Raw genomic sequence first — 19,239 nt, forward strand, 5'->3', positions numbered from 1 at the left:
GCCGAGAAGCTTCTCTGGGTACGCACAGCCACCTCTAGCCCCCTACATCAAGTAGAGGGGGTATTTCTACTTCAGAGTAAGATAACACACTTAGGAGTACCCACTGTGTAGGTTTTTTTCTGCAATTAATGGATTTTCGTCACTGGTTATATGGGAATATGTTTATAAAATAATTAAGAGTATCAAAACTTTAGACAGGAAGTAGAAAAGGGGAATAGATACAGCTAGAACCCTAATTTGAAATATAATACTTGCTTCACTGTGAAAAAGTCTGCCTGTCTCCATCCAATATTTAGGAAAAACTAGCAGCACTGTATGAAACAAAGACACTGCCATATACACGTATACTTTCTTTAAAAGAATAAATAATAAAAACTATACACAGAATTAAGTTATTATTACTCAGAAGAGTGTTCTGAGTCTCCAGAGAGCTTAATTCATCAATTTTCTACAACAGCAGAAGAAATTCACTTGAGAGCTATAGCATTTTTTGTCATCTTACAATTAGCTGCAAAATGATCTCTTCCGAGCTGTGAGTCAATGAAAATCACAGATCTTCCAGACATAGCAGGATATCTTTGTACCTTATATCTGAGTAGGCTTGTATCTTCTGAACTTTGATATCTGAATCCAAAACATTCAGCAATACAGCCAGCTGTCTCACCAGGGTGTCCTTCTGCTGCTCACTCAGCTGTCCCACTCCAACTTGCAGAATCAGCTCCACCAGACCACTCCTTTTGGGATCTGGCAGAAGACAAACATGCTATTCTTTCAGAGCCTGGCAAATATTTCAGTACCACCTGAAATACAGTATGGCCAGCAGGACCAGAGCAGTGACCATCTCCCTGTACCTGGCACTGGTGAGGCTGTACCTTAAATCCTGGGCTCAGTTCTGGCCCCTCGCTGCCAGAGGGACATCGAGGTCCAGAGACAGGCAATGGGTTTCGGGCACCAGGCTGAGGTGGGAAGCAGGGGGAGCTGAGGGGGGGCAGCCTGGAGAGGAGGGGGCTCGGGGGGGCCCTGATGGCTCCCTACAGCTGCCTGACAGGGGGCTGTGGGCAGGGGGTCGGTCTCTGCTCCCAGGGAAGGAGCGACAGGAGCAGAGGGAACGGCCTCGAGCTGCACCAGGGCAGGGTTAGGGTGGGGGTGAGGGGACATTTCTTCCCTGGAAGGGTGGTCAGGCACCGGCACAGGCTGCCCAGGGAGGGGGCACCCGCACTGGGGGCGTTTAAAAAATGTGTTGATGCGGCACTTGGGGACAGGATTTAGTGGTGGCCTTGGCAGTGCTGGGTTAAGGGTTGGGCTTGGTGACCTCAAAGGTCTTTTCCCACCGAAATGGTTCTGTGATTCTAAGACAACATGCAGTACTCAAAAGTATTTATTAATACTATGTTTTCCTGCATAAGGCCCATATCCCTTATAAACCCAAACCTTTTGTGTTCTTACAAAAGTACTTAACCTACATTTTCATATTCCCTCTGTAACAAACCTGGTGGGTCCTAAGATAGCAACCCACCTCACCAGTTGGAAGAAAGCGCTTCAGTGTGTACTTCAGTTCAGCGTTACCACATTTCTGTGCAGAACAGCAAGTTCTGTTCCCCTAAATGCTGTCATCTTAAGGTCAGAGGTAAGTGCTAGGCAAGCCTAATTCTTAAGTCCCCTGCTAGTTATCTACTGCTGGCTACCACCTAGGAAAAGGGAGGCAAAGATGGACTCACATGGTGGCATGCAAGACTGTGTGAGCAACTCTAAATGAGGATTGTCGATCTGAGAAATATCAAATATGTTTACCTTCACAAACTGAGGGTTCTGTTAAGTAATACTTGAACTTCTAGAGTGCCTTGCAAAAAAACCAAGCTTCACAGATATCCAATGAGAATCCTGTGCCAATTATTGTGACTACATTCAATGATAAAGTGAGGAACAGAAATAAAATCATTGCCTGGGAACCAGACAAACAAGAAATCTCTGACAGATGGAAGGTTTCAGACTCATTTCCCAAAATGCCAACTTATGCTTCCATCACAAAGCCATTTATCGTGCACTTGAAAATAAGTCTATATATCAACAATATCAAACCATGAAAAGACAATTTAAAAATCCTTGAAGCCTTTGATGTTTTTGTCCTTCATGATGAAAGAAGGAAAACAAGTATAAAAACATGCTTTCAACCATCAAACACACAATTGCAGCATTTGAACCTAAACTTAAGGCTCAGCTCCCATCTCTTTCCATTGACCAAACTAATTAACTATAAAAAAGTAAACAAAAATCTACAGTGAATGAAAAGCAACAAAAAACCCTAATGAATATATTAACTAGGAAGTATTATTTTTATTTATTTATGCTTCCAGTAAGGCAATGGTGTAATTGATAGTTAAGAAGCCTGATGTCTTTTTCTAACTCCCTCAGCCCTACAATAAGAAGGTAGGAAGAGAGAGGTCTGTTTGCTTTTGTGTTTTAACTTGAGACAATCTTGTCAACATTGAAATAAGTGAAAAGGAGAACAAAAGATGGGGTATCCACAACGTATCGATGACCTTTTAATTGTCATACCAGGCCGCACTTCAACAGTTGCTGAATCAACATCTGAGTCTCCTTTGGCATCCGTCACTTTCAAGTGGAAAGTATAGGTTCCTTCCACCAGATTGGTTAGCTGCAGTACTGCCTCGTGGTCTGAGCCGTGGATCACATCCTGCAAAAAAACGGTAGCGGGATGACTATAACCTCAGAGAAAGTTGCAGGTATCACTATCAAGTTGGGTATCTGGTATGACAGCGTGAGTTCTTGCTTTGGCTTTTGGGACAAATGGGTGCTACCCACAGTTTATAGCAGAGCAATGCAAATTCTGAGGTGGCAGTTAATGAGGACGTCTGCACAGTATGGGTATTTCCATTTAAAAAAAATCTCCGCAGAACAGCTGACATTCTCAAGTACTCATCAGCTTGAAAATCTGAAACAGGTACATTATTATTCTTCATTTCCACTACAGTATCCTTAGTTCTGCTTTCTTAGCTTCCAAGTTACTACCTTTCCTCAGACTTCATGTATTTCCAACTATCATCTCTGCCAGCTATAATTACGCTGAATCTCTTCAATTCTTCTCATACACTCACATGAATTGCTTCTAGAAGATTAGTTATCATGCGCTGTTTCTCCTCTCCCAGTTCTGGCTGATTCGCTACTATGTTCCTGACTGCAAAGAGCTATCCATAACGCTTTGTGCAGGTAGACAGAAGAAGTTATCACAGTTTTAGTAGCTGACATAGAAACTTCAGCTTCCTGAAGTCCCTACTCAGAGAGCAGACTCCACTGCCCTAATGACCCAGGCTACTCACTGTGGTCAGCCAGGCAAGGTATCTTAACGTCTAGTGCCAAACACCATTTTCATCGTAAACGGCAAGTTTCCCCTCATCTGGCACCAGACATGATTCCTTAGTCTTTCTTAGCACTTTTTGCACTCTCAGACCCTTCCTCTTTTGGACTATTTGGATTTCAGATTATTTTTCTCTCAAACACATTAGCTTGCTACTGTCACCAAATACTCCTAAAGAGACACAACTTTATTCTTCTATCTCAAGTCTTACCCACCTAAGTCTACACTGCTACAGTCCTCTCACTTGGCTACCATATTCTGTAGCTGTACTGAGCATACCACAAGCTCCTAGAACCAAAGCATTAGAGTGTGCAGGGGAGACAAACCAGACACAGACACCATGCCTCATACCATCTTTTAAGTTGTACGTGCTTGCCCTGCTGCACTAACGCTACACGAGTAACAAGAGCCAAATCTGACTTGCTACAACCTTCAAGAAACTTACCCCAGCTGCTGGGCTTCGACCATCCCGAATCCACAAATACGAGACAATCCCCTGGTCATCAGCAGACCTTGAGCCATCCAAGGTAACAGAGTTATTTGGAAGCACTAGAACATGCTTCCCACCAGCATGCGCCCGGGGTGGACTGTTGTTTTCTAGCCATAAAAACAGTGGAGGAGAAGGATTTGCTTTCAAAACATGCGAAATGTGACATGCCATTGCCAGTACACCCACACTGCAATTCTTTATCTGACGATTACAGGCAGTAACGACAGAATCTCATGACAAAGGTACAGGGAGAGGATGAGTGCATACACAGAATTCGGCTCCAGGATTAATACAACCTTACAAAAGCAAAGCCGCACTATGAGGAGAATACCAATAGGAGGTACGATCCAAACAGATCTTTTTCAAAAAGCATTGTGGGGTACTCTATTTACAGTCCACAATAACTCAACCATCAGGTCTTCTTAGTCAATCAAAAAGATTTTCTTACTCGGAAACACAGCCCAGCAAGAGATCACCCTGCTGGGCTCTTCTCATCTTCAGAATCACTTATTACCTGATAGAAGCTTGTGTAAGGTCTTATATCTTCACAACACCTGCATTTAAGGCAAAGTGTAATCGGGAAACTTCAGAGTAAACGCAGTTCCCGAATGCTTTTTGCTTACTGCTAGCAGTGAAATTAAGGCATGCATTGGGAGTACAGCCAAAGAACACCAAAGAAACACGAACGCATTCTCTTCCCAGAAATGAGACATCACTGATCTTTGTGTAGAACACAACTGATACGACAGAGCTCCAGGAAGCTGTGAGGCTGAGTGAAATACCTTGCTGGTCTGAGTATTAGGTTGGACATAAATAATTCGATTTTGGGCAGATCTCTAGGGCATTGGCTGTAACTCTATTCTTTAGAATAGCAGAGTTCTCTGTGATACAAGTGATCTTGTCTCTTCAAAATAAGCCAGTTGATTAAACTTGGCTATTGGAGCACTGAGTATTTTCCATACTGAACCTGTGACTGCATTCAGTACATACTGTGGCTACACTTCACAGCATCAATGAGGCACATTTGGGCAGAGCTGTTGCCATGTGTTTCTGACTAAACACCTAACTGAAATCCTGAAACAGTTCAGCCAATAATGGACACGGGTAAAACTGAGTTCAGCTGCTTCTCCGAGATGCATATTGGGGCAATCCCAAGCACAAATACAGGCTGGGTGGAGAATGGTTTGAGAGCTGCTCTGAGGAGGATGTATGGGTGCTGGTGGATGAAAAGCTCAACGTGGCCTGGGACCGCACGCTTACAGCCCAGAAAGCCAACCAAATCCTGGGCTGCATCAGAAGAAGCATGGCCAGCAGGGTGAGGGAGGCGATTCTCCCTCTCTAATCTGCTCCCATGAGACCCCACCTGCAGTGCTGCATCCAGCTCTGGGGTCCCCAAGATGAGAAGGACACAGACCTGTTGGAACAGGTCCAGAGGAGGCCATGAAAATGCTCAGAGGGATGGAGCACCTCTCCTATGGAGACAGGCTGAGAGTGTTGGGGATGTTCAGCCTCGAGAAGAGAAGGCTCCAGGGAGACCTTACAGCACCTGCCAGTGCCTAAAGGGGCTGACAAAGCTGGAGAGGGACTTTTTACAAAGGCATGAAGTGATAAGACAAGGGGTGATGGCTCCAAACCGAAAGAGGGCAGATTTAGATTAGATATTAGGAAGAAATTCTTTACTACAGGGTGGTGAGGCACCGGCACAGGCTGCCCAGAGCAGCTGTGGGTGCCCCATCACTGGCAGTGTTCAAGGCCAGGCTGGATGGGGCTGGGAGCAGCCTGGTCTGGTGGAAGGTGTCCCTGCCCACGCCAGGGGGGTTGGGACTAGATGGTCTTGAAGGTCCCTGCCAACCCAAACCATTCTGTGATTCCGATTAACTCATTCTGCAGTGATACCAAGTGAAAGAGAAACAAGGCTGCACTGTTTTCAAGACAGTAGCATCTACAAGTCTAATGAAACTCTACTATCATTTCATAAATGGTATAGGTACCACACTTGCAGAGCCAGAGTGCATCGCTACCCTCAGAAAACAAGGTATGCAACAGAGCACCAAACTCTGGACCAAACAATATTTGAAATGTATTATGCCACCTTCTTTAAAATGAGGCATAGGTCCACAGAGACCGCTAAAATCACTCATAAGGAACATGAGGCAAAAGATGGTTGGATTATCACCACCTGCAAACTTGAGGATGCAATGTAAGTCAAAGCCATAAAATCTGTCAGAAGTACCTGACAGTACCTCTGTCAGAAGAGCAATGGAGCCATGGAAGGGGTTGGGGCACCAGGCTGAGGGGGGAGGCAGCCTGGAGAGGAGGGGGCTCGGGGGGCCCTGATGGCTCCCTACAGCTGCCTGACAGGGGGCTGTGGGCAGGGGGTCGGTCTCTGCTCCCAGGGAAGGAGCGACAGGAGCAGAGGGAACGGCCTCGAGCTGCACCAGGGCAGGGTTAGGGTGGGGGTGAGGGGACATTTCTTCCCTGGAAGGGTGGTCAGGCACCGGCACAGGCTGCCCGGGGAGGGGGCACCGGCACTGGGGATGTTTGTAGATGCAACACTCAGGGACAGGGTTTAGTGGTGGGCTGGGCAGAGCTGGGTTAATGGTTGGACATTATCTTAACAGTGGGTCTTTGCCTACCTACACAATTCTACGATCTCAGGGAACAGGTATTATTTTCATAAAGCCTCCTCTACAGCATGCATGTTAGGGGGAAAAGTTAATACAGAAATCCAGGACAGTGACTGTTTCTCTGTATCAAAACCCCCAAACAAATACAGGTCTTTTAATATTAAGTTTTTAAATGCAAATTGGTATACTCTGAGACCTCATTTCTTGGATGTTACTTAAAAACCACAGTAAAATTGCATTTCTGCTCAAAGCTTAATGAGAATAAAATAAAAAACATATCCTCTTAACAAACTAGACACACAGTGGTCAAAAGCAGTATTGTGGAGCATTTTTGTTACAACTAATTCTGCACATACTTAACTTTTAAAAAGCTTGCAATAAGTTAAGTTGATTCTACCAATCACATACTACTTTGTTACAAAATAGCAGTTAACTCTTCTTGAATACCCTTGAAATATGACAAGAAATACATTATCCCTTTCCGTCTGGTTTCCTTCACAGCCTGTCAGTGACTGAACCAACCTGCAAGGTGCCTATGATATTCCAAGCAGCAGCAGCTAGGCTTACCTTCCTTCACAGTAATAGACAGCACAGATGCGCTGCTTAAGCCCTGTTGGTCTTTCACGGTCAACCTGAAGCGATAGGTACCAACCTGAAGACCAGTCACGGTTGCTATTGCTTTGTCACCATTTTCCATCTGTACAGAGCTTGGTCCACTGAAACAAAACATCTCAAAAATAATCCTGCACAGCGAACCAAATCGTTCTTTCAGCAGTACTGCTTGTATCGTTTGCTTTTATGCATATTGTAGTTCTACAACCACTATAAGAACTGATGGTTAAAGAACCAGATGAGACATGAGTTTAGTTCAAAGAATTCCTAAATCCATTTTTTCAAGACATTCAAAGCATTCAAACATCACATACCCAGGTATCAGAAGAGTAGAAAAAAGTACCCTAAAAGTTCAGCCTCCTCACTACACTATTTTATGGGAGGAGGCAAATGCTGTTGCTCTAAGAGCCACTCAAAACATGTACAGGGTGCCAGCAAACCTCCTCTTGTACCATAGACGTGACAGTTGTGTGAGCAAATACCTTGTTCTTTTAGTAAGGATCAATTGTTTTGCATATAACAAACTTTTGTAAAACACTTTCAATGATCATTCAAGAGCACTTTAGTCACTTACTATTGAAAGCTCAGGCTAAAGAGATTTCACTTTACCTTATTATTCAACAAACAAGTGAGTAAGAAAACCTAGTTCTAAGGACAAATGGGAAAACTTGGTGTATTACAAGAGGGTACCCAAGCCTGTTACTCGCTTTTTAACAGGAGACTGAAGAGAAAATGGCAGGAACTTAACTTTGTAACAGTAGGCCTCAAGATGACACATTGCAGAACAGAGGCAGAGATTGCCTCAGCTTTCCAAGTTGACTTTAAAATACCTGTCTCTTACCCTATATCCACCTGCATGGAAAGATCCTCAAAGCAGTTCTCCAACAGTGCATCACCTAACACAACTGCATAAGAGGCTCTGGCACCCAATCACTTTCACATTGTTCTCTATTTTACAGAAGATTAGTAAAACATCTAGATACCTGACATTTTCCCAATGATAGAAGACGATGCCTTGGTCATCTTGGCTTTTGCTTCCATCCAGTGTAGCACTTTCTACTGGGAAGATCAATTCCTTGTCAGGGCCAGCCACTGCTACTGGAGGACTGTTATTTTCTGTAAAAGTAATATTTAGTGTATGACATTTGCTAGGCAGTCACTGGCAAGGACTGCCAATCTCTTTGCCCTTGAGGAAGACACTGGCCCAGGTTTTCTGCTACTCAGGGCCAGCAGCATGCCATGAATTGGTGCCAATTCAGAGCCTTGGAGGATTTAGTACAGGAACGTATAACTTTTTTTTTTTTCACCCTCTGCTTTTGTGGCATGGTAGAACTGGCAATGCTACCATTTTCCTGCGTATTTATTATACCCTTAGAGTTGACTTCAGCAATAGCACCTTTCTAGTTTCCCACTAAAAGGCACCACCACACACTGTACTTCCAATCTGTGTTCTTGATTTCTGTGGCAAACGCCCACTGTAAAGTTTTCTGAGAAGGGGTCATCTACAAAAAGATGTGAAATAAGCAACAACAAGAAAAATAAAGCACTACCCCATGGTGGAATGCAAGACCTTCAGGTGGGCAGAAAAGGCCACTTTGAATGTAATCGGCAAAGACAAAGAAAAGCACAAAAAAAAAAAATCTCATGAGGCCCAGACCATTTGGGCCTATTCATCACTTTGCTCCCAGATCTAAACAGACATGTGAGAGATGTAGCTTTTGAAAATTCCTGGCTTGATACTTTTCCCTAGAAAGTACAACACAGTTTAATTCAAATCACACAAGGATTCTTGAAGGAGGACTGCAAAACACTAAGAAAACTGAGCACAGCACTGATTGAACAGCTTTGCAAAAACAGACTTTGTAGGACATTAAACTCAAGAGCTACATTTTAGTGCTTAGCAGCACACTCAAACACATCTCTGTGTAGGTTTCCTTATGTAACAAGGCCAGTGTCAGCTCTCAGGACCACCACCTGGACTTTCTATGATTCTACACCTGTTTTAACTGTTTGCTTTGACAGAATATGGAGCCAGAAGAGTCCTTGGTGCAGGGATACCAGACATTCTGACTGTCGTTTCAGTGGTGCAATGCCAGGAGGTGAGGCATTTGAGGACAGTGCTAAGGCATCAGGCAGGCCCACCCCGAGGGACCCAGACATGCCTGGCAGCTGACTTACCAGGCTGTACAATCAGTGTGACCTCAGCTGTGGACCGCTGCCTCGCAGAGTCTGTGACAGTCAGCTGAAATGTATAATCTCCTTCCTGCATTGCAGATAATTGGAGGTACGGTGTCCGCACTCCCTACGTGGCATTTATGAAGACGGAGAGTGTGAGATAAAACAGAAATGCTCATTATTATGAAACACCTTACAGAGCAAATACTAATTAAACCCTTCACAACTAAGAAGTTTGAGCAAGCAGTTCAAGCACTTTGTAGACAAAGACTTAAAATTTGATAACAGATGTAATGTATTCACTATTACAATTGTCCCTACCAATCCAGAGAAATACCTGTAGACAATAAAGATACCTGTAGACAATAAACCTTAGTTTCTTATGTTGACTGCAGTTTTTCTGAACAACAATAATTGTGAAACACATGGGATAAACTTTCTTAATTAGGAAGTTAAACACTGTCGAAAATTGCTAGTTTATTCCATTTCCTTAGAGGTATTTTAAAAACAAACATCATTACATTATTCAATATAATATTTACAAAAAATTGTTAAATAAAAGACCAATCTTGATTTGATCCCAGGCTTATGGAATACTAAACAAGATGACTGTCCCAAGTACACTCTTCCAGCAGTATTGATTAATAGCTATACAAACTCGTAAAATGACCAGGCTCAGCTATAGGTCATTTTGTTAATAAAATAAACGTTTGTGGCATCTCTCATATGAGGAATAACGAATCACAATGCAATTAGGGGTTTGGGTTTTTTAATATAAAGATGATAATGAGAACTAAGGGCCTTGATAAACGATTAACTGACAAGCAGAGGTACTTATTACCCACAGTTAGTGTACAATGTGACATGTAACACACCTGAGACCGGCAACCTCAGCTTTAGGGACATGAAGATTACTAGGCTCTTGAAAAAACTGTAAAATGCTCTTGCATTTCCACATTAAATACCCAATAAATCCATTAGATATGTCAAACAGTCATTCCCTTCTTTCAAGAAGGCTTCTTTATGATTGAAAAGCTCTTAAAAACTACAAGTTCAGGCTGCATGGATGCTTTCGGAAAGTTTTTGTCTTGGTAAATGAATAGAAATAAACCATTATGCTATCAGCCCTTCCATAGATTTGTAAATGCCTCTACAGCATAGGCTTGTATCATATCATTCCTTTCCTAAAATGATCTACAAAGTGATCTCTTTCCAGTTCTGAAGGTCTAGAGCATTGGCAACGTAGCAGAAATAATTTCTTATAAACAATGGCTTCTGAGTTTCAGGTGGCTTCATTACGCTAATTACCTCAACTACCTACAGAGCTACAAGAATCTCCAACTTACTGAGTGCAAGTCCACTGAAAATTTTTATTAGCTTTTCTCAGATTAAAAATAAAAAAAAAATACAGCCATGCAAATAAATTCAGTTAGCCTTCACAGGAAACCCGTGTTTTACCGAGCATAAAAACCCCCACCACAGTGCATGGCTGCATAACATTGCCACAAGTCTTGTCATCTTTCACTCAGAGAATTAAGTTTCTGTGAGTCCTACTTTCTCCAGGAGCAAGTGTTACAAGAAAACCCTGACAACCACCACATTCTCCCCAAACCAGTTTTCAGCATGTTCCGTGTCTCAGAAGAGAAACCTGTGGAGCAGGGTCCAGTGACGGATATAGGGAACTCAAAGTCTTTCCAAACCACCAGGGAACAAACAACAGCAGGAATCAGAAATGGCCATAAGGAATGAAAAAAAGTGATGAGAAGAAATTAAAAGTTGTATCTAAAATAAGTGGTGAATACATCAGAGGGAAAAAAAATACAAAAAAAAAGAATAACAGCACTCTAGATATTTCAGTGCTTCCGAGTAGTTACTTAGGTATATGTTTACTCATGTTGGAGATGAAAGAGCTTTTCAATCCTATGCAAGAAGAAAGACATACCTGCATTGCTACAACCTTGCCTTTGCTTTTGGGACTGAGTGACCACTCATAGCTGACAATTTCATGGTCATCACTGCTCTGGTTTCCATTCAGCGTAATGAAGTTCTGGGGCAAGGTGACTGCCTGATTAGGTCCAGCATTGGCAATAGGTGGGTAATCCACCGGTTTGTTAACAGTCAGAGATGCAATGGTGGAGTTGGCTGCTCCATCTGAATCAATCACTGTGAGTCTGCAACAGTAAAAACAATATTGGAAATCTGTTAAGGTGGATCTCTGCCAAGTCCAAGTTCAAAGCACTTTTTCAAACACCACCTAACACCGAGCCACTGATTAGATTCTATGAACTTCAGCTTCAGAAACACGTATCGCTCGGCTGAGGTAGAAAAGAAATTCAGAAGACTGTTTTCAAACACAGCTTTCAACCTTTAAAAAAAAAACCAAACCAAAACCCTAGCTATTCTGTATTCTGGATCCCAGATGAAACCCTTCCCCTGGCAACTTCGCCAATTTCCAACAGATTTCAATGCAAATTCTTTAAAAAAATTACTTGGTGAGAAACAGGGATTTCATTCATCAGCCACAGCAGAACAGTCCCAGTTAACACCTATATCCAGAACTACTGTGGATGTTCAGAAGCTCTGCTTATAGCACAGCAGTGGTTCCTAACTTCTTAATTCTGTGGCACACTGCTACTGATTTTAATGAAGCTTTGTATCAGCTCAGATTTTTTAATATGTCAAGTCACAAAACTAAAGAAGTTCAGGGTTTAAAAAGAACCACTACTACCTCTCAGAAACACGAGGACAGATCAGCTTCAAATGAGATTGCTGCAGACACCTGAAAGCGATGGAAGACTGTCCTCCGTAGTATGGGAACCAACTACATCTCTAATTCCCCTCCTGCTGTGAAAAGGGAGCCACTCTTGAAGCTTTTCCCAAATGGCAACAAAACTAGTTAATTCTGTTGTTTATGTTTGAAAAAACGTTAGTGCTCGATAATTCTTGCGGAACACATACTTTTGCTGTCAGTGCACATCCATTCATCAGAAGCACTAGATTTTGTTGACCAGCTCATTTCCTTTAAGTCTGAACATGCTGCTCTATTTGTTCAAGTACCTCAGCCTCCCCCAGAGGTACACAGATACAGCAAGTGATTTCTTATTTCCCTGAGGTTTGGAACACAATTAAGAGCACTGCTTGTAAGCAAGCTCAGCCCCTCTTAATACAGAAAAAAAATCCTATGGTCATTTCTGCCTCTGTATAATAAGGAACAACTTCAGTAAAGAACATATAATGAAAGGTGAAGCTATGCAATTTTTGGTGAAGCTTATGCAAAGCACCACATTTAACGTATGCATATACTGGCTTCAACATTCTGCTGATGCTACACTGATACATAATACAGTGACTGGTAGGCTGTCACCCACTGGCAGCCAAATAACCCAGGCTGGGTCAGTGGGAAGTCTGCCTCTGCACAGACTAAGCTTTAAGTTAAAAAGTTCAGAAAATGAACTTTGATTTTAATTAAAGCACCCAGAACTGCAAACATCGCTTCCACTGTCTGGACAAAATCCAGCTTCAGCAATGCATAAATGGAGGAAAAGAGTAGCAAGGCAAAGGCTTTTATGAAGAACAGAATGACTTATTGAAATCAGCACACAACGATGCCTTGCAGGGATCAGTCTCCCAATATTGTTCTGTCTGCCACCACCCTTCAGGGGATGACTTTCACAGTCTGACTGCAGATTTTCATCTCAGGACACTTGCCAACTTGTAAGCTGGAAAAAAATAAAAATAAAGAAAATAAAAGTGTTCTGTCACAGTTGTTATTGGTGGGAGCGGGAGGTATTTCATTTCAGATGCCTTGTTTTGCATAACGTCGTGCTGTGAAGTATCACTTCACCAGAATCACAAAATCACTGCAAGCACTTTTTAATAAAACTGCTTCCTATGCCTTTCCACTATGCAAAATGAAGGGTAACAGCACGCAGAAGAAACATTTAGTTTTTTGTTTAAGGAAATATATGTAAGCACAATGAGAAACATTTAACTGACATCACAGAAATAGTTAAAACACCAAAGGAAAGCATCTGTGCCAGTACCTGAAGGTGTAGTTTCCAGGAACAAGGTTAGACAAGTGCAAGACAGGTGTGTCAGCAGATGCCTTCTGCTCTCGTAAAGGACCTTTAATTTCCTCCCAGTGGTAACTCACTATCTTCATATCATCTATACTTTCTATATTCATTAAAGGAAAACCGTATCAGTTTCTTGTAGCAATTGCTGAAATGAATACTAAACCTTTCATGCACTGATCCCTAACACATTTTCTACAATTATCTTTTCAAGCATATTCAAACAGGATTTATGTACCATAGCTGTTAAACCACAGATTACAAGTTCCATTTGGTATGGTTTGTCTAAACAAACAATTCTTCACACACACAAAAATCAGTCTCAGACTCCGCACATTCCAACTTGCCTGCTCTCAGTAATTATGAATGTAATTATGACATCTCTTCACACCCTGTGTGACAGCTCTCCACCACGGCCCCAGCTGTACTGGCACCAAGGCCTTCTGGGCAGGACAAGAGGCTGTAGGAATAGCTGCTCCCTGGATACAGCAGCCTCCGACACACTGCACCTCAATCCCCAAGCAGGGATTTTACCACTTTTTTTGTTTGAAGTAATTTATAACTGAAATCAAATTCCTACAGTAAATAATGATTCAGAAGACTTCTGCATAGAGCAAGAAGGAATTTCACTTGTAATTGACAAATACTGTTGTAATGGTGTATTATAAATCCAGAATATAAGCACAGGATGGTCCAGTACATACGACTGCCATCAATGAAGGTAGAAGTTGTAGGCAAAGAAACTTCTTGTACTTCGGGTGAAGCAACGGCAACAGGTGGCTGGTTAACTCTGACTGCTGTGAGACAGGGAGGAGAGGGAAGAAAAAAAGAAAAAAAGAAAACAAACAGTAGTGAAAGCCCTGGCAAAACTAATATATTAACTCTACAGACCAACATTTCCTAGTGACTTAAATCTAGGATTGACAGCTTTGCAGAATCTGCTGTCTTTTTTGGACAAGGGAGAGAAAAGGTTACTGAAGAGTATGCTGATGCAGCAGAACTGCTGCAGCCACTTCTAACTGGTATAATTTAGATAAGATCTGTGCCCTGTAACTTGCAGCTAGAGCGGTTCAGCACTTAATTGCTGTTCCTAGCAATACTGGAGAAGGGAACCATAAAAGGTGACATGATGCTATCTCAGGCCTTGCCTGGGGAGGTTACAAGACCAGAGAGCACTTTAACACAGTGAGCAAGGTCCTTCACAATTTCCTTTAAACGCTTTATAGGCACCAAGATCTGAAACATATCTGCGTGACTGGACTACCAGATGTCCTTGACAGACAGTACATAACAAACTGTTAGATAAGCATGTTGTACTTGTGTTGAAGAAACTAATTTCATTACTTCAGCCAACTGATTTACCTGGTTTGACTGTGACGTTTACAAAACCTTCACCAAAGGCATTTTCACCAGCAACTGTCACTTTGAAGGCATAAAGTCCCACTGATAACTGAGACAAACAGAACAAACTGGGTTACATGTCGAATTATACAAAAGCAGTATGCATAAATCTGCCAATCATATTTTAAACAGAAAAAACCAGATATCTGAAATCTAGAGCTCCTTTTACAAATACACACACAAAAGACCACAAGTCAATGCTCAGAAGTGGGGAATACAAAGCAAACACTTAGGAATTTTTATTCTAAGAAAATTATTAGAGAACTCTAAAAAAAGCCACTTCTAATCTGGCAAGGATTTGGTGACACATGCAAATGAAGAGAGTCTGGCAGTCATTCAAACTCCTTGAATCAAGGTGCCCTTCCCCAGAGGTTAGAATCCTGTGAAAGCACCACACAAACACCATGAGCCTGAGCTTACGCTCACTTACATGAGAGAGCTTCAAGGTCTGGCTGTGCCTGCGCTCCATTTCACCACCATAGTCAGCAGGGTGACTGATTAAGCTCCACTCATAGGTGTAGGCTGTTTCTAAGAGCAATAAAACAGCATAAAAATAATCAGCTTTGCCTTCAAGGTAAGCCCATGCAACAAAGAAATCAAGTTCACCATCCGTCAGAAAAAATGCTACAGTAGGAAATCATGACCGCTACTGATTAGCCTGCAAAATGCAGTACCAATACATGTTAAACTTCCACAGTATGCTGTAACTTGGTAAAGCAGCAAGGATGCAACAGACTTCACAAATAATTGACTTCTTCACAAAAACCAGCTTCATGTGAAGCAAATGCATGTTACATACCTACCTACAAGATACGTATTCTTTGCAGCTGCAGTTTGGAAGCTGTAGTTTTAAGGTAAGTATTGTATTCAGAACCTACTTTTCCCCACCTCTGCTTTACAGCAAGATGCTATAACCTGCACCACATCATCTTTTGGCAGAAACCACAGGCCTTCTCTTGAACCATCTGGTTAACAAGTTGAGGTTCTGAAAACAAAAAGCCACTTAAAAAAACCCAGCAACCTCAAAAATCCAAAGAAGGCAATCTTCTCTGTAGTTGGAGCCACAAAAAAGGGAGTAGTAGGAGATGAGAAAGATGGTTTTATCTTGAGGTGCAGATGTTCACATAACATCAGACTTGTCTGCATTTACAGGTTGGTGGTGTGTGCATCTCCTTGCAACTCACCTGTAGGTGGTGGCGGTACAACAAAGGCATTCAGTTCAACCTCATTTTTGGGTAGCATCACGTGTATGTTATCTCCAGCAGACACAGTAAGTTCTTTTATTGTATCTAAGACAAAATGAGAATGCTATGTTTTAACAGATTGGATGGATATAAATTTAGTATCTTCAAATATTACTTGTAATGGATTAAGTAAAATCTGATAAACACTCTACAGTGAATAGGCACAGATAAGTAAAAAAAAAATATTATTTGCTTATGTATTGAGCAATTTCTTCTTATAATGATGACTACAGCTCCTTCACCTTTTACCAAACAAAAAAAATTTTTTTCTTCCCAAAATATGAAGTGTCATTTCCCCTACTTTTGTTTTAGAGAAAAGCATTCTAAATATTTCTGTCTATCACAGGTAACATTGCTCTGCAAAAAGAATTATGCATTTTTCTTAGTAACTGGATGGGACTGCAGGAATTAAAAAATACGTGATTACAGAAGACAAAGCCATCTGCACCAGGACAAACCTCATTAAATAAAGTAACATAGTCCATACTAGAACTCTAATATCACACCTTCTTTCACGAAGATGACTTCTGCGCTTGTGTGGCACTTGTGAGGCATGCCTCAATGTCCAGTTCAGTGTTCCTTTTAAAAATTCCACTTGTATAGCAGGGCAAAGGTGTTACTTCATAGCTGAACTGCAGGTTCAACCAATCCACCACCCAGGAACACCCTCCTGCTTCTCATCTGTGAAAACTCTTTCCTCTCTCAAAAATGCCAAAGTTCACAAATCCAGACCGCAACAGAAACATACCAAGCACAACTTCAGGACAGGTTCCCACAAATCTGTATTTCAAAGGTTTTCAATGTCTTCCTTTTAATATTGGGAACCCACAGAACAAAGTTTCTCCAATGGCAACATTCTCTAGCATCTAAACATCCAACTTACAAACTCTGAATAGATGAGCAAGAACCTACTCAGCAGTGGCAGTGGACAGGTCTAAAAATGGATGAAGAGGCCACATTGACAGCATGTTTTCTGCCACTGCTATTTAAATGCACCCAAAGCTCCATAATGGCTCACAGGACACCAGTGGAGTGGAGGTTTGTACCTGGACCTCCACATGAGGTGAGAATAAAAATGGCCAGATGAGGGTGATGACCAAAGGAGAGGCTTGAAGACTTCCGAGACAGTAGGGCTGAGAACACACAAACTTGAGGCAATCCTTGCACAAATCAGTACTTACAGTGAGATTTATCACAACCTTCCCTTCGGCTTCTTCTTCTAAGCTCCTTTTTGAGTACTCTTCAGCCTCCCCCAGTGAAGGAGGAGCTGCCTAGTCAACACTCAAGGGTAATAATGATCTTGGAGAGGGATCTCTTGTAGCTCATCTCCCTGTTACCTGTTACCACTATCCTGGCTGGCAGGTTGAAGTCTGGCAGATGGTGCCAAGAACATCCCAAACCAGATCTGCTCTACCAGGAAACAAAGAGCTTAGCTCTCCATATCCCTCAGTATATCAGGAGTGCAGAAGAACACACATCCGTGCTGCTCTGCTTCTTATGGCCCCTCCACCTTTTGTCAGGGTGCACAGGGAGGCAGGGAACTCAGCAGGAAAAAGGAAATCCGCTAACATACACACAGAATTTAACACAGCTACAGAGGACATCATTGTTAAACATGCCCTTTTCAAAATAAACACTTTTGCTCTACGGTTAGAAGTCTGATAAGCTTCCTCACAGCTTTGAAATCAGAGCAAAACTTTTTTCCCCTCCAATATGAGGAGGCCACCTTCTCCCCTACTAAGGGCTAGGCTTCTCTTCTACTAAGGGCTGAGCTTCCTCTGGTCCCACCTATGTTGCTGCATGATATCTGACTATATATAGTGGGAACTCTACTGAAGAGCTGCTGAGAGGGGCTAGTGTTCTGAAGAGTCACACAAAAATAACAGCATGGCTAGAATAGCCTGTTCTGAAACTCTGGAAAGCCTCAGGTATTTCTCACCAAGTATAAAAATGAACCCATTTCAAAAAGGCTTTTAACCTCCGCTTTTTACTTTGCTGTATTTACTTGAGTTATCATTTCCCATTAACGGCCCTGGTGAGAGTTTGGCCTCAGAAGTAACTGTCCAAGAGGTCTGGAGTTCGCAGCATTACTGTAAATCTACAGGCTTAAAGTGCAATGATGTTACATTTGGATTAAGAGCAAGCTCATAACTAACAGGTTGGAAGCCTGACGGTAGTAAAGCAATCCCCGCCTGCTGTCCAACCTGCAGGTACCCCTCAGATCTCCAGCTACGCTGAAACATTACCTGCTTTAGCAGCAGTAGCAGGCAGTGTGAACTGCTGCATGGGCTCAGATGGCACAGTATTAGTGGGAAGCAGCATGATCCCATCTTCAGTGACATTCTCTGGGGCCGCTGTGGGAGTCTGTGTTTTCTCTGACACATGTGGGGGAAAATCCGGTTTGTCTGAAGAAGGGGAAGGCGTAGCAGTCTGAAAAATTAATTATAGGGAAAGAGTTGTCATAAGTGAGCCGTTTTCCACGTTTCTTGATCTAGAGGTATGCTCTTTTTAAATAGCACGTAGGGTACACCTATTGATTGATGTTACTAGGATGTTTTATTCATACAGAATATTTATGAAAGGAGGACTGTTTTTTTCCCATCAGGCTTTGTAAGCAATGCTAATTATTTGCCAAGTTTCAGATGCCGAGCAGTGTAGCCTACAGTCATCAAAACAAGGTAACCTGGAATACAACTAAAGCTAACAATCTCAAGAAAGAACAGTAGGACAGGTCTAAATAGTCATAAACCTTTAAAAACCAATGACAGAAAGTCTGTGTGGTATTATTGTCTTCATGCTGTACACACGGAAATGTTAAGAGCATCCCTGCCGCCTACTACATCTGTTCTGACCAACACTTGCTCATGTCTTACTTCCTCACCACTAACACCCTAAATCTCTACTTCGGTCACCAAGCAGTAGTGTTGTTCTCACTGACCCACCATGTTAGTAAATCAGAACTGCAGCAATGCACACAGCAAGTTTTGCAGATCTCAGCACTCCGTTAACCTTGCCCATCACCTTGTCCCTCTCTCTCATGCCCCAACACCTTTCAATGACACAGAAGTCTCACCAGGCCAATAGCTTTTCCTTCCATTCTCAAGGTTTATTTCTGACTGAAATTTAGAGAAAAGCATTTTGCCAATTATGGCTACTGTGTGGCACATGAAGACATCACATACTGCTAATATTTGTACATAATCTGTTAAATGAAGAATAGGATTATTAAGGTTGGTAAAAT

General features: G+C 42.2%; 1 protein-coding gene across 2 annotated transcripts in view; it reads right to left on the minus strand.

The window, feature by feature from the left end:
* KIAA0319 (KIAA0319 ortholog) overlaps positions 1 to 19,239 on the minus strand; it is a 59,338-nt gene that overhangs the window by 11,186 nt on the left and 28,913 nt on the right. For both annotated transcript variants that reach the window (XM_055800949.1, XM_055800948.1), the window contains exons 4-16: positions 18,245 to 18,428; positions 15,939 to 16,043; positions 15,185 to 15,282; positions 14,716 to 14,803; positions 14,058 to 14,150; positions 13,324 to 13,456; positions 11,223 to 11,451; positions 9,284 to 9,407; positions 8,089 to 8,221; positions 7,061 to 7,209; positions 3,822 to 3,973; positions 2,557 to 2,695; positions 585 to 744 (exon numbers count right to left, since the gene is read on the minus strand). In XM_055800949.1, the coding sequence (XP_055656924.1) occupies positions 585 to 744; positions 2,557 to 2,695; positions 3,822 to 3,973; positions 7,061 to 7,209; positions 8,089 to 8,221; positions 9,284 to 9,407; positions 11,223 to 11,451; positions 13,324 to 13,456; positions 14,058 to 14,150; positions 14,716 to 14,803; positions 15,185 to 15,282; positions 15,939 to 16,043; positions 18,245 to 18,428 (1,787 nt within the window). The remainder of the gene's footprint in view (positions 1 to 584; positions 745 to 2,556; positions 2,696 to 3,821; positions 3,974 to 7,060; positions 7,210 to 8,088; positions 8,222 to 9,283; positions 9,408 to 11,222; positions 11,452 to 13,323; positions 13,457 to 14,057; positions 14,151 to 14,715; positions 14,804 to 15,184; positions 15,283 to 15,938; positions 16,044 to 18,244; positions 18,429 to 19,239) is intronic.

The sequence above is a fragment of the Falco peregrinus genome, chromosome 3, assembly GCF_023634155.1.
Source record: "Falco peregrinus isolate bFalPer1 chromosome 3, bFalPer1.pri, whole genome shotgun sequence".
NCBI classification, from domain to species: domain Eukaryota; kingdom Metazoa; phylum Chordata; class Aves; order Falconiformes; family Falconidae; genus Falco; species Falco peregrinus.